Below are 15670 nucleotides of genomic sequence, written 5' to 3' on the forward strand. Positions count from 1 at the left end.
TCAATCTCGTCGATATCGTTGCTAGAAAACTACAACAAACACAACAAAAAAAGACATAAAAACCACTGGAAGCCGTCGATGCTAGACACTTCGACGCCCCAGAATTTTTGGCACTGAGGAGGCGGCGGAGGAAGGTCCCACTTGTCTGGTGTAATGGAATAAAGATCGCGATGGTTAGGGAAAGTGGGGGTGAAGGAGGTGGGGTTTGGGGGTGTGTTGGGTTTTGTGGTGGTGTTGGGATTCGTGGTGGTGGGAGTGGGTTGTGGTTTCAGCAGCAGGCGGCACACGCGCGCGCAGAAGCTCGGCTTGGCCCTACGGTTAGTCTTGGACTTTCCACCGAGGTCTTCCGCGCGCCGCGCAGTCGATGAACACGTTCCGGGCGATGTTGTCGGTGCCGTGGTCGTCGTCTTCGGGGTATAGGGTCGGGTCCGTGGGGACCTGGGGTCCGTGCTGGCCATGGAAATGCCGACCCGAAAGAGTAGTGGCCGCGCGCTCGCTGGGATGCCTGTTCGCAGGCGGTGCGAGTAGAACTCGGCTGAGGGGAAGGCGCTGATCGAGGGGTGCATGCGGTATTGTGTGTCGAGCATCAGGTGGGCGAGGGAAGGCGGGGAGGCGAGTGGGGAGGAGTTGGCAGCTGCCACCGTGGAGGTGGTGGTTGGTTGATATTGCTCCGTGTAGAGCCGCTCAAAGAGAGACTTGTCAAAGTCTATGGCCAGGGAGTGCTGGTGCACGGTCGGCCGGAGTTGGACGTGGTCGCCGACTAGGATGGCTTTCTGACAGCCTTTGACCAGCGGGACCAGCGACGCTGGCTCCGTCTGCTGGGACGCTTCGTCTACGATGACGATGTCAAAAACCTCGGGGCGGAGGAGACCAATGCCCGCGCCGATGCAGGTGGTGAAGATAATGCAGCATTGCTTGACCCTCTTCTTGGCCTGATCCATCGCCGCGCGGTTGGCGTGGATCTCCTGACCCGCCATAGCGTCGCACGTGTACTTCCTGAGGTCTTCAGCGACCTTTCTGATCTCAGTCGAGACGCGCAGCGGGGTGAGATGTGGATTGCTGGCTTGAACCGTTGCGCTCACCCGCCCGATGTACCGTCTCAGCACGTTGTCTACGGCGTTATGTGTTGGGGCTGTCACTAGGATCCTCGGTTTGTCGAAGCAAATCTGGAGAGCGCGGATGATCTCGACGATGGTCTCCGTCTTTCCTGTCCCGGGCGGGCCCCAGAGGCAAGTGACAGGTGAGTTCAGCGCGGCCTGGACTGCATCGTTCTGACTAGCATTCAATTTCTCCATGTGGGGGTAGTCGTGCAGGACCCGTTTGGTGTTGATATCCAGATCGGGGCGAGACCCCGGGACGTCCCCCAAAAGAATCTGATTCGCTACTTCGCAACAGTCCTCAAAGTCGACAGCGAAGCGGCGCACCGCGTCGAACATGGTCTTGGCTGTGGTGAACGGACCGCAATACTCCAACTTCCACGGGCACCGCTCGTAGAAGGAAGGGAGTGGATGAAAGCATTGGAACTGAGCCAGGCCCTGCTCAGAGCGTATGACCAGAGCATCGATAGAGTAGGGTTTGGCGAGGATTGAGTTGGCGGGCGCTGTTGCCGCAGTCAGGCGTACATGCGCCGCGTTCTCAGGCGTGCCGCCGACCGAGTCGATTCGGAAGATGATCTCGACGACCTGGTACCCGTCACGGTCCTCGGGCAAGAGCTTCAACTGCAGCAAGTCTTGTCTCGTCTTTGCTTGCTCCGATGCCTCCCCGACGTGATCCAAGGCAATCGCGATGGTATTGTGGACGAAGTGGCGGACCAGAGCGGGCCGGCCGGGGAGAAGACGAGCGCTCTCCCGTTCGAACCCTTCGAGGAGGATGTCCTCGGCAATTTCGGGTTGACGCACAGTTAATGCGGCGAGCTCAACGAGGTTGGCGAAGCTGTCAAATGTCAAGCCGCGAACTCGGGACAGGAATGAGCGCAATGGAGCGAGAACCAGCTCCTGTGCTTCGTTTGCTGACAGGATGTAGCCGCGGAGGATCTCTACCGACCAGACCTCCAACTGCAAATTGTCGATGTGCTCGTCTCCGGGCTCGACAGCGTCCATCCGACCGAAGCTGATGGCGAGAAACGGCGCGGACTTGAGAAAGGCAATCATTATCGGCATAAGGTCACTCGGCGAGATATTAACGAAGCCCCCGTTCCTCATAGTGGAGAGGAGGTAGTCGAAGGCCCGTAACAAAAGGGATTGGGAATGTGCGAGGAGCCATCTAAAAGTTCCCCTGAATTGCTCAGGTGTTTCCAGCCTCTTGAAGGCTGACATATCTTGGCGCCGGGCAATGTCAACGATATGATCCGGTTCCGAATCCCAGTCAACGCCTGCCAGGCTGGGAACAGTATACTCCTCGATTTCCTTGTCAAACAGCGGAAGCCTCGTTTCAGTCTCGATGTGTTCCAGCCAGAGGTCCAGAGTCCGCATCGACTTGACGTCTCTGTTACTGATGACATAGATTTCCTAGACGGGCTTGTCAGCAAGGTTGTTGGCTTAACTGTTGGGTAAGAGAAGGTTGAACTCACCGCGGCAGATAGCCCGTTCCGGTTGACCCTCCCAACATGCCTCTGGAGGCCACTGCTGAACTTGTTGAGCGCAATGCTGACGCGGTAGTCGAAATTCTTCCCGCTGTCGATAGTCTCTTGGCGTTGTCTCCGCCGGTCGCTGACATTCTCGGTGTTCCGATACGAGCTGTCGTCGGACCGACCCCTCGCGATGTAGATCCAGGTATTCGCCCGCTGCCCTTCAAAGAGCTGGAAGGCCCCGACATCGCAGTACAGCTGGTATGTCATCTTGGTGGGGAGGGACATCCGGCTCTGGGTCTCTGTTCCTTGCGTGTGCGGGAATGCGAACAGCCGCACCGTGTCGTCGACAAGCGAGTCCTGCGCAAGCTCAATGATCCGCGGGACGTAGATGGCGAGCGTGAGCCGCTCATCGACACGCAGGACGAGCAGCTTGCGGTGAAAAAGCCCCATTGTCTTGCTGGCGGTGTCCAGAAATGTGGCTAACCGGTCTTGTGAGGAATCGAAAACGCGTTTCCATTGAACGCCGTGGTGGTTAAGCTGGAACCGGGAAGCAGCTGCCTCGGGGAGGAGGCTGGAAGACCGGACAGCATTCCGTACCAGTGCCGGGATATCCTGTGAGGCTGGAAGTTGCTGCAGGACCCATGCCCTCTCCTCACTAGTCAAGACATTTAGATCAAAGAGGTGAAGCAGGTCCTCCAGCCGAGCCCCATTCTTGCGACACCACCGCAAGGTCATGCGGAGAAGTTCATACTCCGAGACGGCGATGTCCTCGCGACTTAGGAGCAGCTCGACAGCATCAAAGTCATAGTCGTCCAGCGCTCTTCCGCGGTTCGATGTCGTAGCTTGTTGGATAAGTTGCTTAGCAGCATCATGGATATCATCGAGAATAAAAGGCGGGGCATCCTGCGATGGCGGCGGGGCCTTCTCCAGCTTCTGGGGTATCCTGATGAAGTTGCCATCCACGCATTGGGAGAAAAGCCGGTTGAGCTCCTGGCATTGCTCCGCCATGGCCCCACGCGCCCGAGCCCAGTCGAGGTAGAGGTTCTTGACACGGCCCAGTGATGCGTTGTTGTAACGGGCAAAGTACTCGAGACGGTCATCATCCGTGATGGGCTCGAACCTCAGGCGTTCTTTGGCGCCAGGGTACTGTGCTGGTTGCGACAGGGTGGCCGGGACAATGTCGCTGTCCCAGCAGACGAAGACTGGAGAAGAGTTAACCGTGGTGGGTGGATGTGTGGGGATGTGGGATACTTACAGGTGTCACCGTCCAGGTCACCCCCGGACATCAAGTCTGCCGCTGGCCTGCGACCCTGGGAGGAGAAGACGATACAGTCGACCAAGTGGGCCAGCTCCCGTTTCTCCACGACTTTGAACTTCTGCATGTCGCCCGGATGAAGGCACGGGTTTCTCGTGACCAGGACGTCGCACCCCTTCAACGCGGCAGGCTGACCGTCCCCGTCCATGGTGATCTTGACAGCGCACTCCCCCTCCTTCAAGACACCCCAAGCATCACATACCCCAAACAGGAGCCTCGACTTGGGTAGCAGGATCCGGCATTTCTGCTCGTCCCTCTTGTTGAGCATCTTGGCATACTCGTTTTTGACAAGGGCCTGGATTCTCGGTCGAACAGACTCTAGCGAGTCCATCAACACCCGCTCGGCGAGCTGCGGCATGTTGACGTAGCAGAGAAAGCGGAAAGCGGACCTCGGGTCTTGGGTGGCGTCGGCGAGAAAACGGAAGTGTTCCTCCTGCTTTCGCTTGATCACAGCGCGATCTACACCAAGCGCGTCGAGGAGGATGATGACTTCGTCGTTGAGGTAGCCATAGGTGTATGGCTAGAGTGACGTGTCAGCTGTGATGAAGGGGCAAGGGGCAGGTTGGGGCCACTTACTTTTGAGTGCTCAACAACAGAGAACGAGTGGTCGTCGCCCCCAGAAAACTTTTTCATGGACTTCCTCATCCTCAGTAAATACTTCTTGTCTGCCGCCATGGTTGGGTCGACGGTGACCACTCCTTTGTAGCCACGGTATCGGATTTGCAGGACAGAAGGGGTGTATCGGCGGTCTCTGAAGACGATCCCAACTCTCCTTGCTAGCTCTTGAGCCAGTTTGGGAGCAACTAGACCGCAGCCGTCGGTGAAGATATAATCGGCGGTCTCGATATCGGGAATATCCTCAACTCGGTTCCGGCGAGATGGCCATGGCTGCCTTGGCCGTGGAGAATAAGAGGCCGATCCGCTTAGCCTTCTTCGCGACCGTCTTCATCTTTGAGAAATCGCCCAGCGACTCGACCCTGCGGGAGATGATGTCTCTGGGGGCGGCATAGAGGAAACAGGTGCGGGACTTGAGCTGGCTGTTGCTGTGGCCGTAGAAGTTGTAATGGACTCCCTGCAGCGTGATACCCGTTCTGAGGATCCTGGTGGACATAGTCGGCGCATTCTCTGGGCGTCAGGGGCTGCAAGGGGGAGGCGGGCTTCGTCGTTCCTTGGGCCTGCGGTTGCTGTTGTGATCGGGGTGGAGATCGGAGCTCGGCGAGGGAAACCACAAGGAACTTATTGAGCGGATCCCCCCTGATGGCTCGGTTGTCTTCTGCTTTTTCGAAAGACAGCACGATTTCGCTTCGTCCTCTTGTCGTAACCAGGCTAACCGTCTTGATGAGCCTTCTCTGGTCAAGCTCTCGGGCAGGAGGAAGGTTTGGAAGTTGGTATTTCCAGGCGCGATCATCCAAAGTGATGGGGCTTTGCAATGTGAGCTTGAGATTTGCGAGGTTAGATTTCTTTGTCGAAGTGGTCGTGTTGGGAGCCATGGTTGAGGCGTAGGACAGGTGGTTGAGGCACTGAGTGCAAGTGGGGGTAGTCGATTTCAAGTTTCAATGTTGTTGTTGAGAATTGAAAGGCGCGGGGTTCTGAATTAACTGGAACACGACGAAGTCAGAATAAGCTTTTCAAAGCAGATGTGGTAACACGTCCAAAACGCCGTGGGCTCGAGGGAAGACATGGGTTGCGGAGGCAGACATACCCGCCGTGCCAAGTTACACAACAGTCCAGATCAATTGCCATGCTGTCCATGCATGATGTTGTGCCATTGACAATTGAAGTTCCCCGCCCGTTGTAGGCCTCACTTACTCTAATAGGAAACCGTTTGGTGTTGGTGGCAGTGGTACAGCGCTATGATTCCTAAAACTTTAACCCACTCAGCGTTTATCCAACCCATTGACGGCAGCCATCTTTCCGGGAGAACTTACCATTGAAATCAAACACCATCCACCACTCTTTACAACCGACCCCAACACCACCCTCCTTGGTCACCATGGACTCCAACCCACCACCCAACATCTACATCGTCGGCGCGCAGTATATAGGCAAGACGACACTTGTCAACAGCCTCCGCGCGCACTTTTACCGTTCCCACTTCCCCCACGACAGTAACAGTGACGACAACAATAAAAACGGTAATGGCAACGACGATGAAAACAACAATGAAAACAACACCACCAGCCCACCCCCTCACCCCCCATCATCAACCCCACCCCCAGCCATCATCATCGAGGTAGCGCGCACCGTGCTCGCCACCCACCACTTCACGGCACAGGACGTGCGCATTCCCGCGCGCAGCCTCGCCCTGCAGCGGCTGATCCTGGAGGCACAGGCCGCGGCCGAGGAGCGGGCGCTTTTGGAGAGGACGACGAGGGCGATGACGACAAGCACGACGGCGGGGGTGGAAGTGGAGACGGAGATGATGGTGAGAATGGGAGCGGAGGTGGGGGCGGGCGAGGCAAACTTAGACGGAACAAAGGATGGCGGCGGTGGTGGCTGTGACAGTGGCAGTGGCGGTGGCAGCGACTGTGAGGAGCAGCGCGCCGGCGGGGTGGTTCATATCGGAACCGGTCGGGGGCGGACCCGATCGCGTACGCGCTGCGGTACGCCGGCGGGGAGGAAGCGCGACGGGCGCTGGCGGGGACGGCGGCGTGGGCGGGCCTGCGCGCGAGGATGCGGCGGTCGCTGGTGGTGGTGTGCGAGGCCGGCGCGGCCACGGCGGCCGCGGGCTGGCTGTGCGATGACGGCGTGCGCCTGATGCCCGAGGACGTGGACGAGTGGGCTGGGTTTCACGCCGCCTTTTGTCGGATGCTCGAGGCTGAGGCGGTGCCGTATGTGGTGTTGGGGGGTTGGCGTGGGTGGGGCGGGAGGAGAGAGTGAGGTTTGTGTTGGAGAGGTGGAGGGAGCGCGCGGCTCGGGTCTGAGGGGAGGGAGGGAGAGGGCCAGATGCGTCGGCTGGGTGGGCCGGAAAATGGCCAGTAAGGAGGATGGTGTGTACGTGGTAAAGTTTCAGGCTTGCTGAAACCTCCATATCCGATTCGAAGGCTGGGTTTCTGGCTGAAGCATTAGTCGTGATGAGAATGCAGCACAGGGTCTTGCACAAAAGGTGGGTTCAATGCACGTTGGTCTCAACAACATTGACCCAAGATGGTGTCCTCCTCAAAATAGCGCACCCACCAAACTTACACGCCAGACGTCCATGGTAGATAGCTACATGTACGTACCTGCTTGGCTGCTTCTGGCCACGCCAGTCTGGGGCAGTGACAAATCCACGTCGTCATCAACTGGCCTCCCGTCCAAACTTCGGCCCGACCTGAGGACCCTGAGCCCGAAACTCGGGATAGATGGCCCATCTCCGTTGGCGGAATGCCTGGTTGTCGGCTTCTTGACAACCCCGAGACCCCGTAAAGTGTTGTTGTGAGTCAGGGAAATGAAGTGGAGCCAAAACAGACTTGCCAGTGGCCTTTCTAGCCAAACGGCGGGTGAGCAGCCGGAGATCTCGATCGAACACTCATCGCTGGCCGCGAAGTCCTGGCCCCTGTCAGTATAGCACATGCCTTGCCAGCTCAGCGGCCGCCTTGCATCCTGCGGGTGACATGTCTGTGGACCATGAATGTGACGTGATTTTACCACCACCCACAGGCCTAGGGGGTTCCTAGTCCTCCGACTGATCGGTCTGATCCTCCGCCTGTTCCTCATCAGTAGTTTCGTCGCGCGTGGTCTGGGATATCCCGCTGTTGTCTGCTGGGGTCTGTTTTGTCTGCTTCGTCTGCCGGGCCTGCTGGGTTCGCTGAGTTTGCCGGGTTTGCTGCACCTTTCGCCTTCGCCGCGGCCTCCTTGAGTCTCGCTTTGGCCCTCCTCGTCTTGGCCCGAGTCTGCAACCCGCCTTTCTCGTACCCGGCGTCAACACACGGCGCCGCCTCCTCGCCGCCGAAGGTCCAAGGGGCCACAACACGCATAGAAGTGTGGTGCGTAAAGTTTCTTTCGTAGCCCAAACCATCAAGACCGCTGATGACGAGCATGGGATCACTGACGAGCCCAACCAACGGCAGTTCCTTGCTGCCTGGCGGGTAGGAGGGGATTTCAACGGGATCGTTCAGCTCCATCCAATTCTTATCAAAGGGAAAGTCGAACATCTTGTCGCTGTCGGTCGGAGTGAACCTGATGGTGTAGCTGCCGGGGTCCAGTCCATGAAGATAATACTCTAAATCCCGGGCGGTTTTGAGGAGATTCCTAATTGAGTAGTTCGGGGCGCCTCCAGGGAGGTCGCCAATGTCACCGTTGTATTTGAAGTTACCATCGTGAGCATCGTCAGGAATCTTCTTCTCCCCATCCTGGACGATGAGACGAAGATATTCCTTGTAATGGGCTACCAAGTCTGCCGCGTTGACTGAGTCCTCTTGCTTGAGCCCTCTGCGAAGGAGATGCTCGAAAATGCGGTTCCAGGTGTGGAACTGAATGCGATACAGCGTGCGGTCGTAGTCCTGGGGGTCGTGACGAAGGGCTGGGCAAAAGGCGGTTAGCACCGTTCACCACGCCATACAAGAGGTCTGGTGCCGGGAGCCTCACTATTAACTCGCGGCGCAGTGCCCGAAAATGCTCCCAGACAGGAGAGCTAAGCGCAAGAGGCGGCTGCCCCTGGGTGCCACCTCCCCCAAAAGAAAACAGGTTGTCGTCGAGATAATGCCAGATCCAGGCCCGGACCATGGCCTCATTGTGACAGAGAAAATCCGACTCCCACAATTTCTTCGCAACGGGGGACCAGCTGCCAAGTCGCTTCCTCGTCTCGGAAGACAAGTCCTCCCATCGTGCCAGGCCCAGCTTTCGTAAAACTTGCGCCTGGAGCTTCACATGGGCACCCAGTAACCTTTGTTCATTAGAACCGCGCTGGGCCCGTTCTCGTAATTCTCCAGCGCTGCGCAATGAGCTGCCCAGTCATCGCCCTTCCGGCAACACATGGAAGGGCAGTTTCTGTTGGTGAGAGAGCGGTGGTCATCGTGAGAAATCTCCTCGCTCAGAGGTGCCGTTTGATCTGGCTTCTCTGGTGTGGGTGTTTCGGGCTTTGCACGCTTCTGAGGCATTGTCGCACGCTTTCGAGGCATTGTCGCCGGCGGGATATGTTGGTTGTCCGGCGGCTGGGGCTTCTTGCAGAGACGGGAGCAGTCACGCGCAATACAATGAAGAAACGGAGGAACGAGTAACGGCTCCAAGTAAAGGGGGCAGGAATCGGAAATATAGACATGCGCATAGAGCAGAAGAGAGGGGAGAAGAGCTGCGGCAGATCTCTTTCGCTTGGTCTCGTGGACCCCAAAGAACCGTGGACAACTGGGACAAAGGGGGCGTCTCCTTTTCCGCACAGTGGCAGAGGGGGTGGGGGGGACGCAGGGCATCGCCGTTTCCGGCAGGCTGAAAGCGATGGGTGCGGTAGCATGGCTTGGGACAGCCCCCTCAGATTCTGCCTACATGCATAGGTACCCATGTACCAAAGGTAGATCAAGAGCGGCCCCTTATGCAGGTAACCTACCTACCTGGGTAGGTACCTATATACACAAGTAAGGTACCTAGGTACCTATGCAATAGGACACGCGGACGCGGCTCCTCGCCGCCGACTGGGCCCGCCGCTCAACATCCAACCATGAAGTCCAGCCTACGGACAAGGTTTCCTTGAGGAGGAGCGGGCCCGCGCTTGTTTGTTTATTCGTGTGCCATGCCGGTCACCGTGAAAACACTCCTCGCCCACCCAAAACATGAATCCCACCACTGGCCTGACCTGGGCGGTCATGTTTGCATCCGCTTCTGATCCGGACCTGGGGTTGTGGTGGAGCTATTCCCATCCATGATTTTATTTGATGAACGACTTCAGCATCCTCCAGCTCCAACACCTTACGGTTCCAACACCATACAACTCCAACGCCTTACAATTCCAACACCTTGCGACTTCAACACCGTCAATACAGTTTCAATATACCTACCTTCGCAACTCCAACACTCGGTCCTGTCTGGTAACTTCAACACCCTGTAACTTCAACACCCTGCAACTCCAACACCTTACAACTGCAACACACCTCCAACCCCAACACACCTGCAACTTCAGCGCTCCAACTCTAACGCCTTGCGAATTGCGACTTGACGGCCGTGAAGGACAATCCTAAATAGTACGACCGCCTTTACCGAATAACCATGCCTCGTTACCGCTTCTGCATCGGTGCGGACTTTGGAGTCTCGTAAGCCTATCCCATTACCCACAGCCGTCCGTGCAACCGGTACGGCATGTTCGGGCATGCTCCCCGTCATGTCTCAGCTCCATTACTGATGCGCTCCATGAACAGCACGAGCGGGGTCTCGTACTACTTACTGGGGCCCGGGGAGGTCTCAAATCAACCGCCGCGTTCGATACAACTACAGCTGGCAAGTGAGGAGTTGCAGCCCTCTACCCTGGCCATACGCAAGGACGATGACGATAACAATGACGATGATGACGACGGCCGCCTTAGCAAATGGGGCACCGGTATCGAGGAGGGGACGCCGGCCTGGGAGCTGTTTAAGCTTTCACTTGTCCACATCCATGACCTCACACGGTCCGGGTGCAACGAGCGCCCGGATTCGATCAAATTTGTCCGACAGATTATGGACGAAATGACCGACAAGGGGAAGGGGGGGATGACATTGTCGCCGAGTACCTGAAGTGCTTGTGGGCAGACGCGAAACGGGTTTTGGATGAGCAGGCGCGAACCCGCCGGATTGCCGCTGAGGACGTCGATTTCTGCTTCATGTTCGGCAGCCCAGCCGTGTGGGTCGAGGAAACAATCACTCAGATGACTAGAGCCATCGAAGAGTCCAAAATGACCCATGTGGACGGGGAGGTGGCCTCTTGGAAGTTTATCGACGAGCCCGAGGCGGCGGCACTGGCCCTCGTTCCTGACATGGTCAAGGAGCACAAGCTAAAGGTTTGCAGTCTCGCTTTGACCCGCCGCACAGTACCGGAATAGACAGAACTGACGCGCTTTTTTCATGTGACAGGAAGGCCAAACCATCGTCGTTGCTGATCTCGGCGGAGGCACCGTGGTAAGTTTAGCTCCTCGCCTGTTCCTCGGCGCCTTCTTGTTCAATGTCCTAACCACAAATAGGACTTCATCTCCTACAAAATCAGCAAACTCACGCCGGTCCTCAATGTCCAAGAATGCGTCGCTGGAGAAGGCCGACTTCTTGGGGACCTGTTCATGCGCCGCGCCCTATACTCCCTCGTGGAGGAGGAAGCTCAACGGGAAGCTCAACGCGCTCACGGTACCACCATACTGGAGAATGACAAGGAGAAGATCGAAGCTCAAGCCGAGGAGCTGTGGAAGCTGACGCAGCTGATGACTGCCGCCGCATGGGACGACATGACCCACGAGTTCAAAGTTGACCTCTCCGACGGAACTCTTCTATCTGTGAACCTCACTGGGTTAGCTTAGCCCTCTGCCTTTGAGACTCGTGGTGGCATTCTGCTAACTTAATCACATCAGCGGCAAAATTGTTACGGAGTTACGGGAGATCACCAAAGGCATCGTCGAACTCACCAAGAAGCAAACGAGCGCGGTCAAGGAAAAGACTGGCAAGGAACCTGCTGTACGTTCCCAACTCCCGCAATCTCGTCTAACCGTCCATCACAAGTGCTAATTCCTCACTCCGTGGATATAGATGATCCTTGTTGTCGGCGGTTTCGGATGCAACACGTTCCTCCAGTCTGAGATGATGCGCCAACTCGATGGTCTCGGCCCCCACATCGAGTTTGCAGACCAGAAAGGGTAAGTCAAGCGTTGCAACCCACTCATGCATGGGCGACATGAAGACTGATACCACCATGGAGCAGACGGTTCGCGGTGAAGAACGGTGCCGCCATCGCCTGCGTTACGACATTTGGCGGCGGGATCGGCATGCCCCGTACGCCCCCGATGTACATCAAGTCCTTCGTCTCACCTAAGAGCTACGGCGCCTGGGATGGCACGACCCCCCAGAATGAAATCGGCTTCTTCGTTTCCAAGGTGCGTTTCTCATTGTCCTTCCTGTGCCACGTGGTTAGCTTTGCGCCCGACCGGACATACGCCCTCGCTTTCCGGGACCGATCACTGACTGCACCAGGGTGGTGAATTGCCCGCCACCGTTGTCCTGCGCCCGCGCGCTTTCAGGGAAGAGCAGGACGAATGCCGCCTCACCATCTACGCCATCTCTACCCCATTGACAGCGGTGGTGGCCCTGAAAACGATCAAGGTGGGAATCAAGCGTTTCACAATCATCTGCAAGAAGCCTGAGATTTTGGAGCGGGGCGCGCAGCTCAAGTTGGAGGTGGGGAAGAAGGGAGAGAAGGGGAAGACAGTCGGCTTCAAGATATTTGTTGACGGGGAGGAGGACAAGGAGGAGGAGTATTTCCATATGTAGAATTGGTAAGCGCGCGTCCTGGCCACACTTCTGTGGTGTTGGGGGGGGAGTGGGTGGGAAGGAGTGTCTCGGACCGTGATTCCGGTTGGTAGTGATTAATTACATGATGGACTCCAGTGTTGCTTGTGATGTGTTTGTGTTGCGAGAATCACTCAGCGAGGTCGTGTTGTCGTTTTCAGCCCTGCGCTGCGGGCCAGGCCCCATCGCCCACTCAGGCCCCATCGGGCAGGTGGGGTGGGGCATCAAGGTCCATCCCCGATTTCATGTTGTTGGGCTTTTTCGATGAAAGAAACCTGGAAGTGGCCCAAGGTGCCTGACTTGAGGAGGGCAATTTTGTGACTGCTGTTTGCTTCGCGCTTTCCTCCCCGCCGTAAGATAAGACCAACCCTTACCATTCACTATAACTCAGGTACCTACCTTGTCTACCGCCGACGTACATTAGAAGCCCTCCTCCGCCTTCCACCTTCAGTCACCACAGGCCAGCGACCATGCCGCCAAGCGCACAGCCAACCGAGAACGGCGAAGCCCTGGTGGATGTTGGCATTGTGCTGAACCCGAACCCAACGATTACCGAGCCATGGACAGTGGAAAAAGTGGTTGAGACCATTCCTACGGGCAAGCCTGTCGAGGGAACAAGCTCGCCGGTTGAGTACTTCCACCTCCTCGAGCGCCTCAAGACCACCAAGCGGGAGGGATGGCGGAGATTCGGGATTGACCGGTAGGTGCCCCAGCCGTGCTCCCGCCTGCTTTGCCTCGCTCTTTGCTAACAAGCACCGCCGCGTGCAAGGGGCGAGTCCATTTCCGACCACATGTACCGGATGTCGATGATGAGCATGCTGGCGCCCCCGGCCCTTGCTGCCAAGCTCGACCTGGCCAAGTGCATGAAGATGTGCCTGATCCACGACATGGCCGAGTCGATCGTCGGCGACATCACCCCCGTCGACAACGTGGCGAAGCCCGAGAAGAGCCGGCGCGAGGCGACGACCATGGATTACATCACGCAGGGGCTGCTCGGCAAGGTGGACGGCGGGAACGTCGGGTCCGAGATTCGGGCCATCTGGCAGGAATACGAGGATTCCAAGACGCTTGACAGCCTCTACGTCCACGACATCGACAAGATGGAGCTCCTCCTGCAGATGATCGAGTATGAGAAGCGCGGCAAGGGGAGGCTGGATCTGGGCGAGTTTACCTATGTCAAGACAAAGATCGTGCTCGAGGAGGTTAAGGCTTGGGCGGAGGAGATCATGAAAGAGCGCGACGACTTCTGGGCGGGGCAGGCTCATGTTGATGGCGGAAGCGGGGTCGGTGGTGGTCTTGCAGCCGCGCACAAGGCGAAGCAGGATGCATACTACAGCAAGGAGTAGGGGAGCCGCATTTCCGGTCAATTCTGGCATGGCTTAAGCTCGCGAGGAGGAAGGGCATCCGTAGAGGGATGTTCACCTGGAATTTGGCATTTGCATTGCATTTAAGACTACACGGGGTACCGCGAGGTTTTAGACGGTTTTCGAGCGAAAGAGATGTTTGCAATACCTGTAGAGGGGCGCGAGGAATCGAGCTTCGGGATGCATCTGGGGTGGATGGAGTTTTGGACTGGTAAATGGTTGAATTGGTTGCGGGAATGGCGGACACCCTCAACCGAGGGTCCTGTCACTGGTATCACCGGGAAATAGGTAATAAAGCTCGAGACCTAGTTGGCCTCCCGTCGTATCCATGACATCCATCCCGTTGCTACCTTCACTACGGAAACCACGTGGAAATAATTGACAGCGACAAGGCGGGAGTGAACCAGCTCGGCCGCTCGGTCATGGCACGGTCCTTCCAAGAAAGCCCAGACCGTTTGCCAAAAGCAGATCCCCTTTTGACAGATCCGACCACAAGACTTGGCGGAACTCCACACACAGCAGCATCCACTGACCGCGACTTGCTCGCTTCGTGTCTTGTTGTCTGCATGAACTGGGGGAGAAGATTGCAATTGATTCGCGTGCTCACAAGTTGAGAACGTTGGACTTTTGCGTACGAAGCCGTCAGGCCCGGGATCCCTGGAACCCAATCACCCATCCGACGAAAGTGTAGGCACGCTCCATCGGGCTCCAATTTTGCACGAGAACCTGCGAATTCTACGGAGACGGAAAACAAGCTGCTCGGTCGACTGCTTACCGGGCGCCGCCATCAACGGGACGAGGCGGGCGGCTGGTGATTTTAAAGTTAAAGCTGCACCGCACCGGTCGAAGCCGACGCTGGCCCCGCTCTGGTTGGTTGCCCCGAGCAGCTCTGTTGCTCTTCCCCGACAGCTTGTCCAACACCCCGCCCGCCGCGATCACGCGCTCCTCCCGGATCGAGCCGGAATCCCCAGCTGCGAAATCACAACAAGGGAAACGAACCTACAAGAGCACCGGCGCCTGACAAGTGAGCGATATTCCGGGTTTCCCATAGCGGCGGCTACAGGAGCACGGGAGCTCCGTCCGTTCAGATCTGCCACGCAGCCCAGCTCTGACCTGCGCGCAGCCCTGCTGGCTACACTTGGGTTGCACGCATTGGCCGTTGGAATTGAATTGGGCGTGCAATAGGGACATACATCACATCAGGCTCAGTTCCGTCGCCATGTCGTTCCCGCCGCAATTCCACCCCCCTGGGGCATTCCACTTCGACACATCGACGACCCCCGGCCAGCCGCTACACGCGAATGTCTTCCGCCCGCCTCCGTCCCCGACAGCATCGAGCTACAATCTCGCGAAATCGACCGGAAGTTTGCTCTCCGACATCTCCATGCCGACTGCACCACATACCGGGACAGCAAAGCGGAAACGAGCGAGGACGAGGGAGTCGACACCGCTAGATTGGCATATGAACATGGAGGGCGCCTTCGACGGCCGGGAGGAAGAAAAAGGCCGGGAGTCCAGGTACACGATGGCAGGAGAAATTAGCACTACCCCGGCGGGGCCAGCGATCGGCGCAGCGGATGGCGCATTGGACAAACAGCGTTTACTCGGACGTCGACTACAGGAGAGCATTGGGCCCGAAAGCAATACCCGAAGCCGAGTCCCCATCGACGCAAATACCACTCGATCGCACATCGAACGCGCCGAGCTCGGCAGCCTGGAGCCTATTCAGCTTACAAACGATAGAAGACATGGTTGGCAAGGTTTGGGAGTTCTGTACGAAGGGCGCTTTTAGGGGGTTCCAGGCGGGCGGCGGCCAAGGATACACGGTCAATGGAGCGACGGTAACTGAGACGACAGGGCACTCGTGGGGTCCAGAATCGGACACACCCATACGACTCTACGAAGACACTCCCATGACACAAGCCACGCCGTCGTACTTTCTCCCAGCCAGTGCAAACGCCCTCCTCGCCCGTATATGATGAACTC

The 15670-nt window shown here is 57.4% G+C and overlaps 6 protein-coding genes across 6 annotated transcripts; 4 read left to right on the forward strand and 2 right to left on the reverse strand.

The window, feature by feature from the left end:
- Positions 1-29: 29 nt before the first annotated feature.
- CHGG_04229 (uncharacterized protein) lies at positions 30-5374 on the reverse strand (the record flags this gene model as incomplete). The annotated part of the gene is made up of 5 exons (XM_001223442.1): positions 30-2507; positions 2570-3771; positions 3825-4404; positions 4461-4827; positions 4971-5374. 5 exons carry the CDS (start codon positions 5372-5374, stop codon positions 30-32), a joined length of 5031 nt encoding a protein of 1676 aa, XP_001223443.1.
- A 503-nt stretch (positions 5375-5877) lies between these two features.
- CHGG_04230 (uncharacterized protein) lies at positions 5878-6764 on the forward strand (the record flags this gene model as incomplete). The annotated part of the gene is made up of 3 exons (XM_001223443.1): positions 5878-6117; positions 6183-6309; positions 6421-6764. 3 exons carry the CDS (start codon positions 5878-5880, stop codon positions 6762-6764), a joined length of 711 nt encoding a protein of 236 aa, XP_001223444.1.
- An 818-nt stretch (positions 6765-7582) lies between these two features.
- Positions 7583-8986, reverse strand: CHGG_04231 (uncharacterized protein; the record flags this gene model as incomplete). Its single annotated transcript, XM_001223444.1, has 2 exons — positions 7583-8388; positions 8752-8986. The coding sequence occupies 2 exons, from the start codon at positions 8984-8986 to the stop codon at positions 7583-7585; spliced, it is 1041 nt and encodes a 346-aa protein (XP_001223445.1).
- A 645-nt stretch (positions 8987-9631) lies between these two features.
- Positions 9632-12302, forward strand: CHGG_04232 (uncharacterized protein; the record flags this gene model as incomplete). The annotated part of the gene is made up of 9 exons (XM_001223445.1): positions 9632-9702; positions 10133-10392; positions 10584-10831; positions 10905-10949; positions 11012-11328; positions 11390-11492; positions 11565-11671; positions 11737-11908; positions 12006-12302. 9 exons carry the CDS (start codon positions 9632-9634, stop codon positions 12300-12302), a joined length of 1620 nt encoding a protein of 539 aa, XP_001223446.1.
- Positions 12303-12790: 488 nt separating this feature from the next.
- Positions 12791-13666, forward strand: CHGG_04233 (uncharacterized protein; the record flags this gene model as incomplete). Its single annotated transcript, XM_001223446.1, has 2 exons — positions 12791-13020; positions 13090-13666. 2 exons carry the CDS (start codon positions 12791-12793, stop codon positions 13664-13666), a joined length of 807 nt encoding a protein of 268 aa, XP_001223447.1.
- Positions 13667-14903: 1237 nt separating this feature from the next.
- On the forward strand, positions 14904-15663 carry CHGG_04234 (uncharacterized protein; the record flags this gene model as incomplete). Its single annotated transcript, XM_001223447.1, has 2 exons — positions 14904-15202; positions 15306-15663. 2 exons carry the CDS (start codon positions 14904-14906, stop codon positions 15661-15663), a joined length of 657 nt encoding a protein of 218 aa, XP_001223448.1.
- Positions 15664-15670: the final 7 nt, after the last annotated feature.

The sequence above is a fragment of the Chaetomium globosum genome, genomic scaffold (assembly GCF_000143365.1).
Source record: "Chaetomium globosum CBS 148.51 scaffold_4 genomic scaffold, whole genome shotgun sequence".
Classification (NCBI taxonomy): Eukaryota; Fungi; Ascomycota; class Sordariomycetes; order Sordariales; family Chaetomiaceae; genus Chaetomium; species Chaetomium globosum.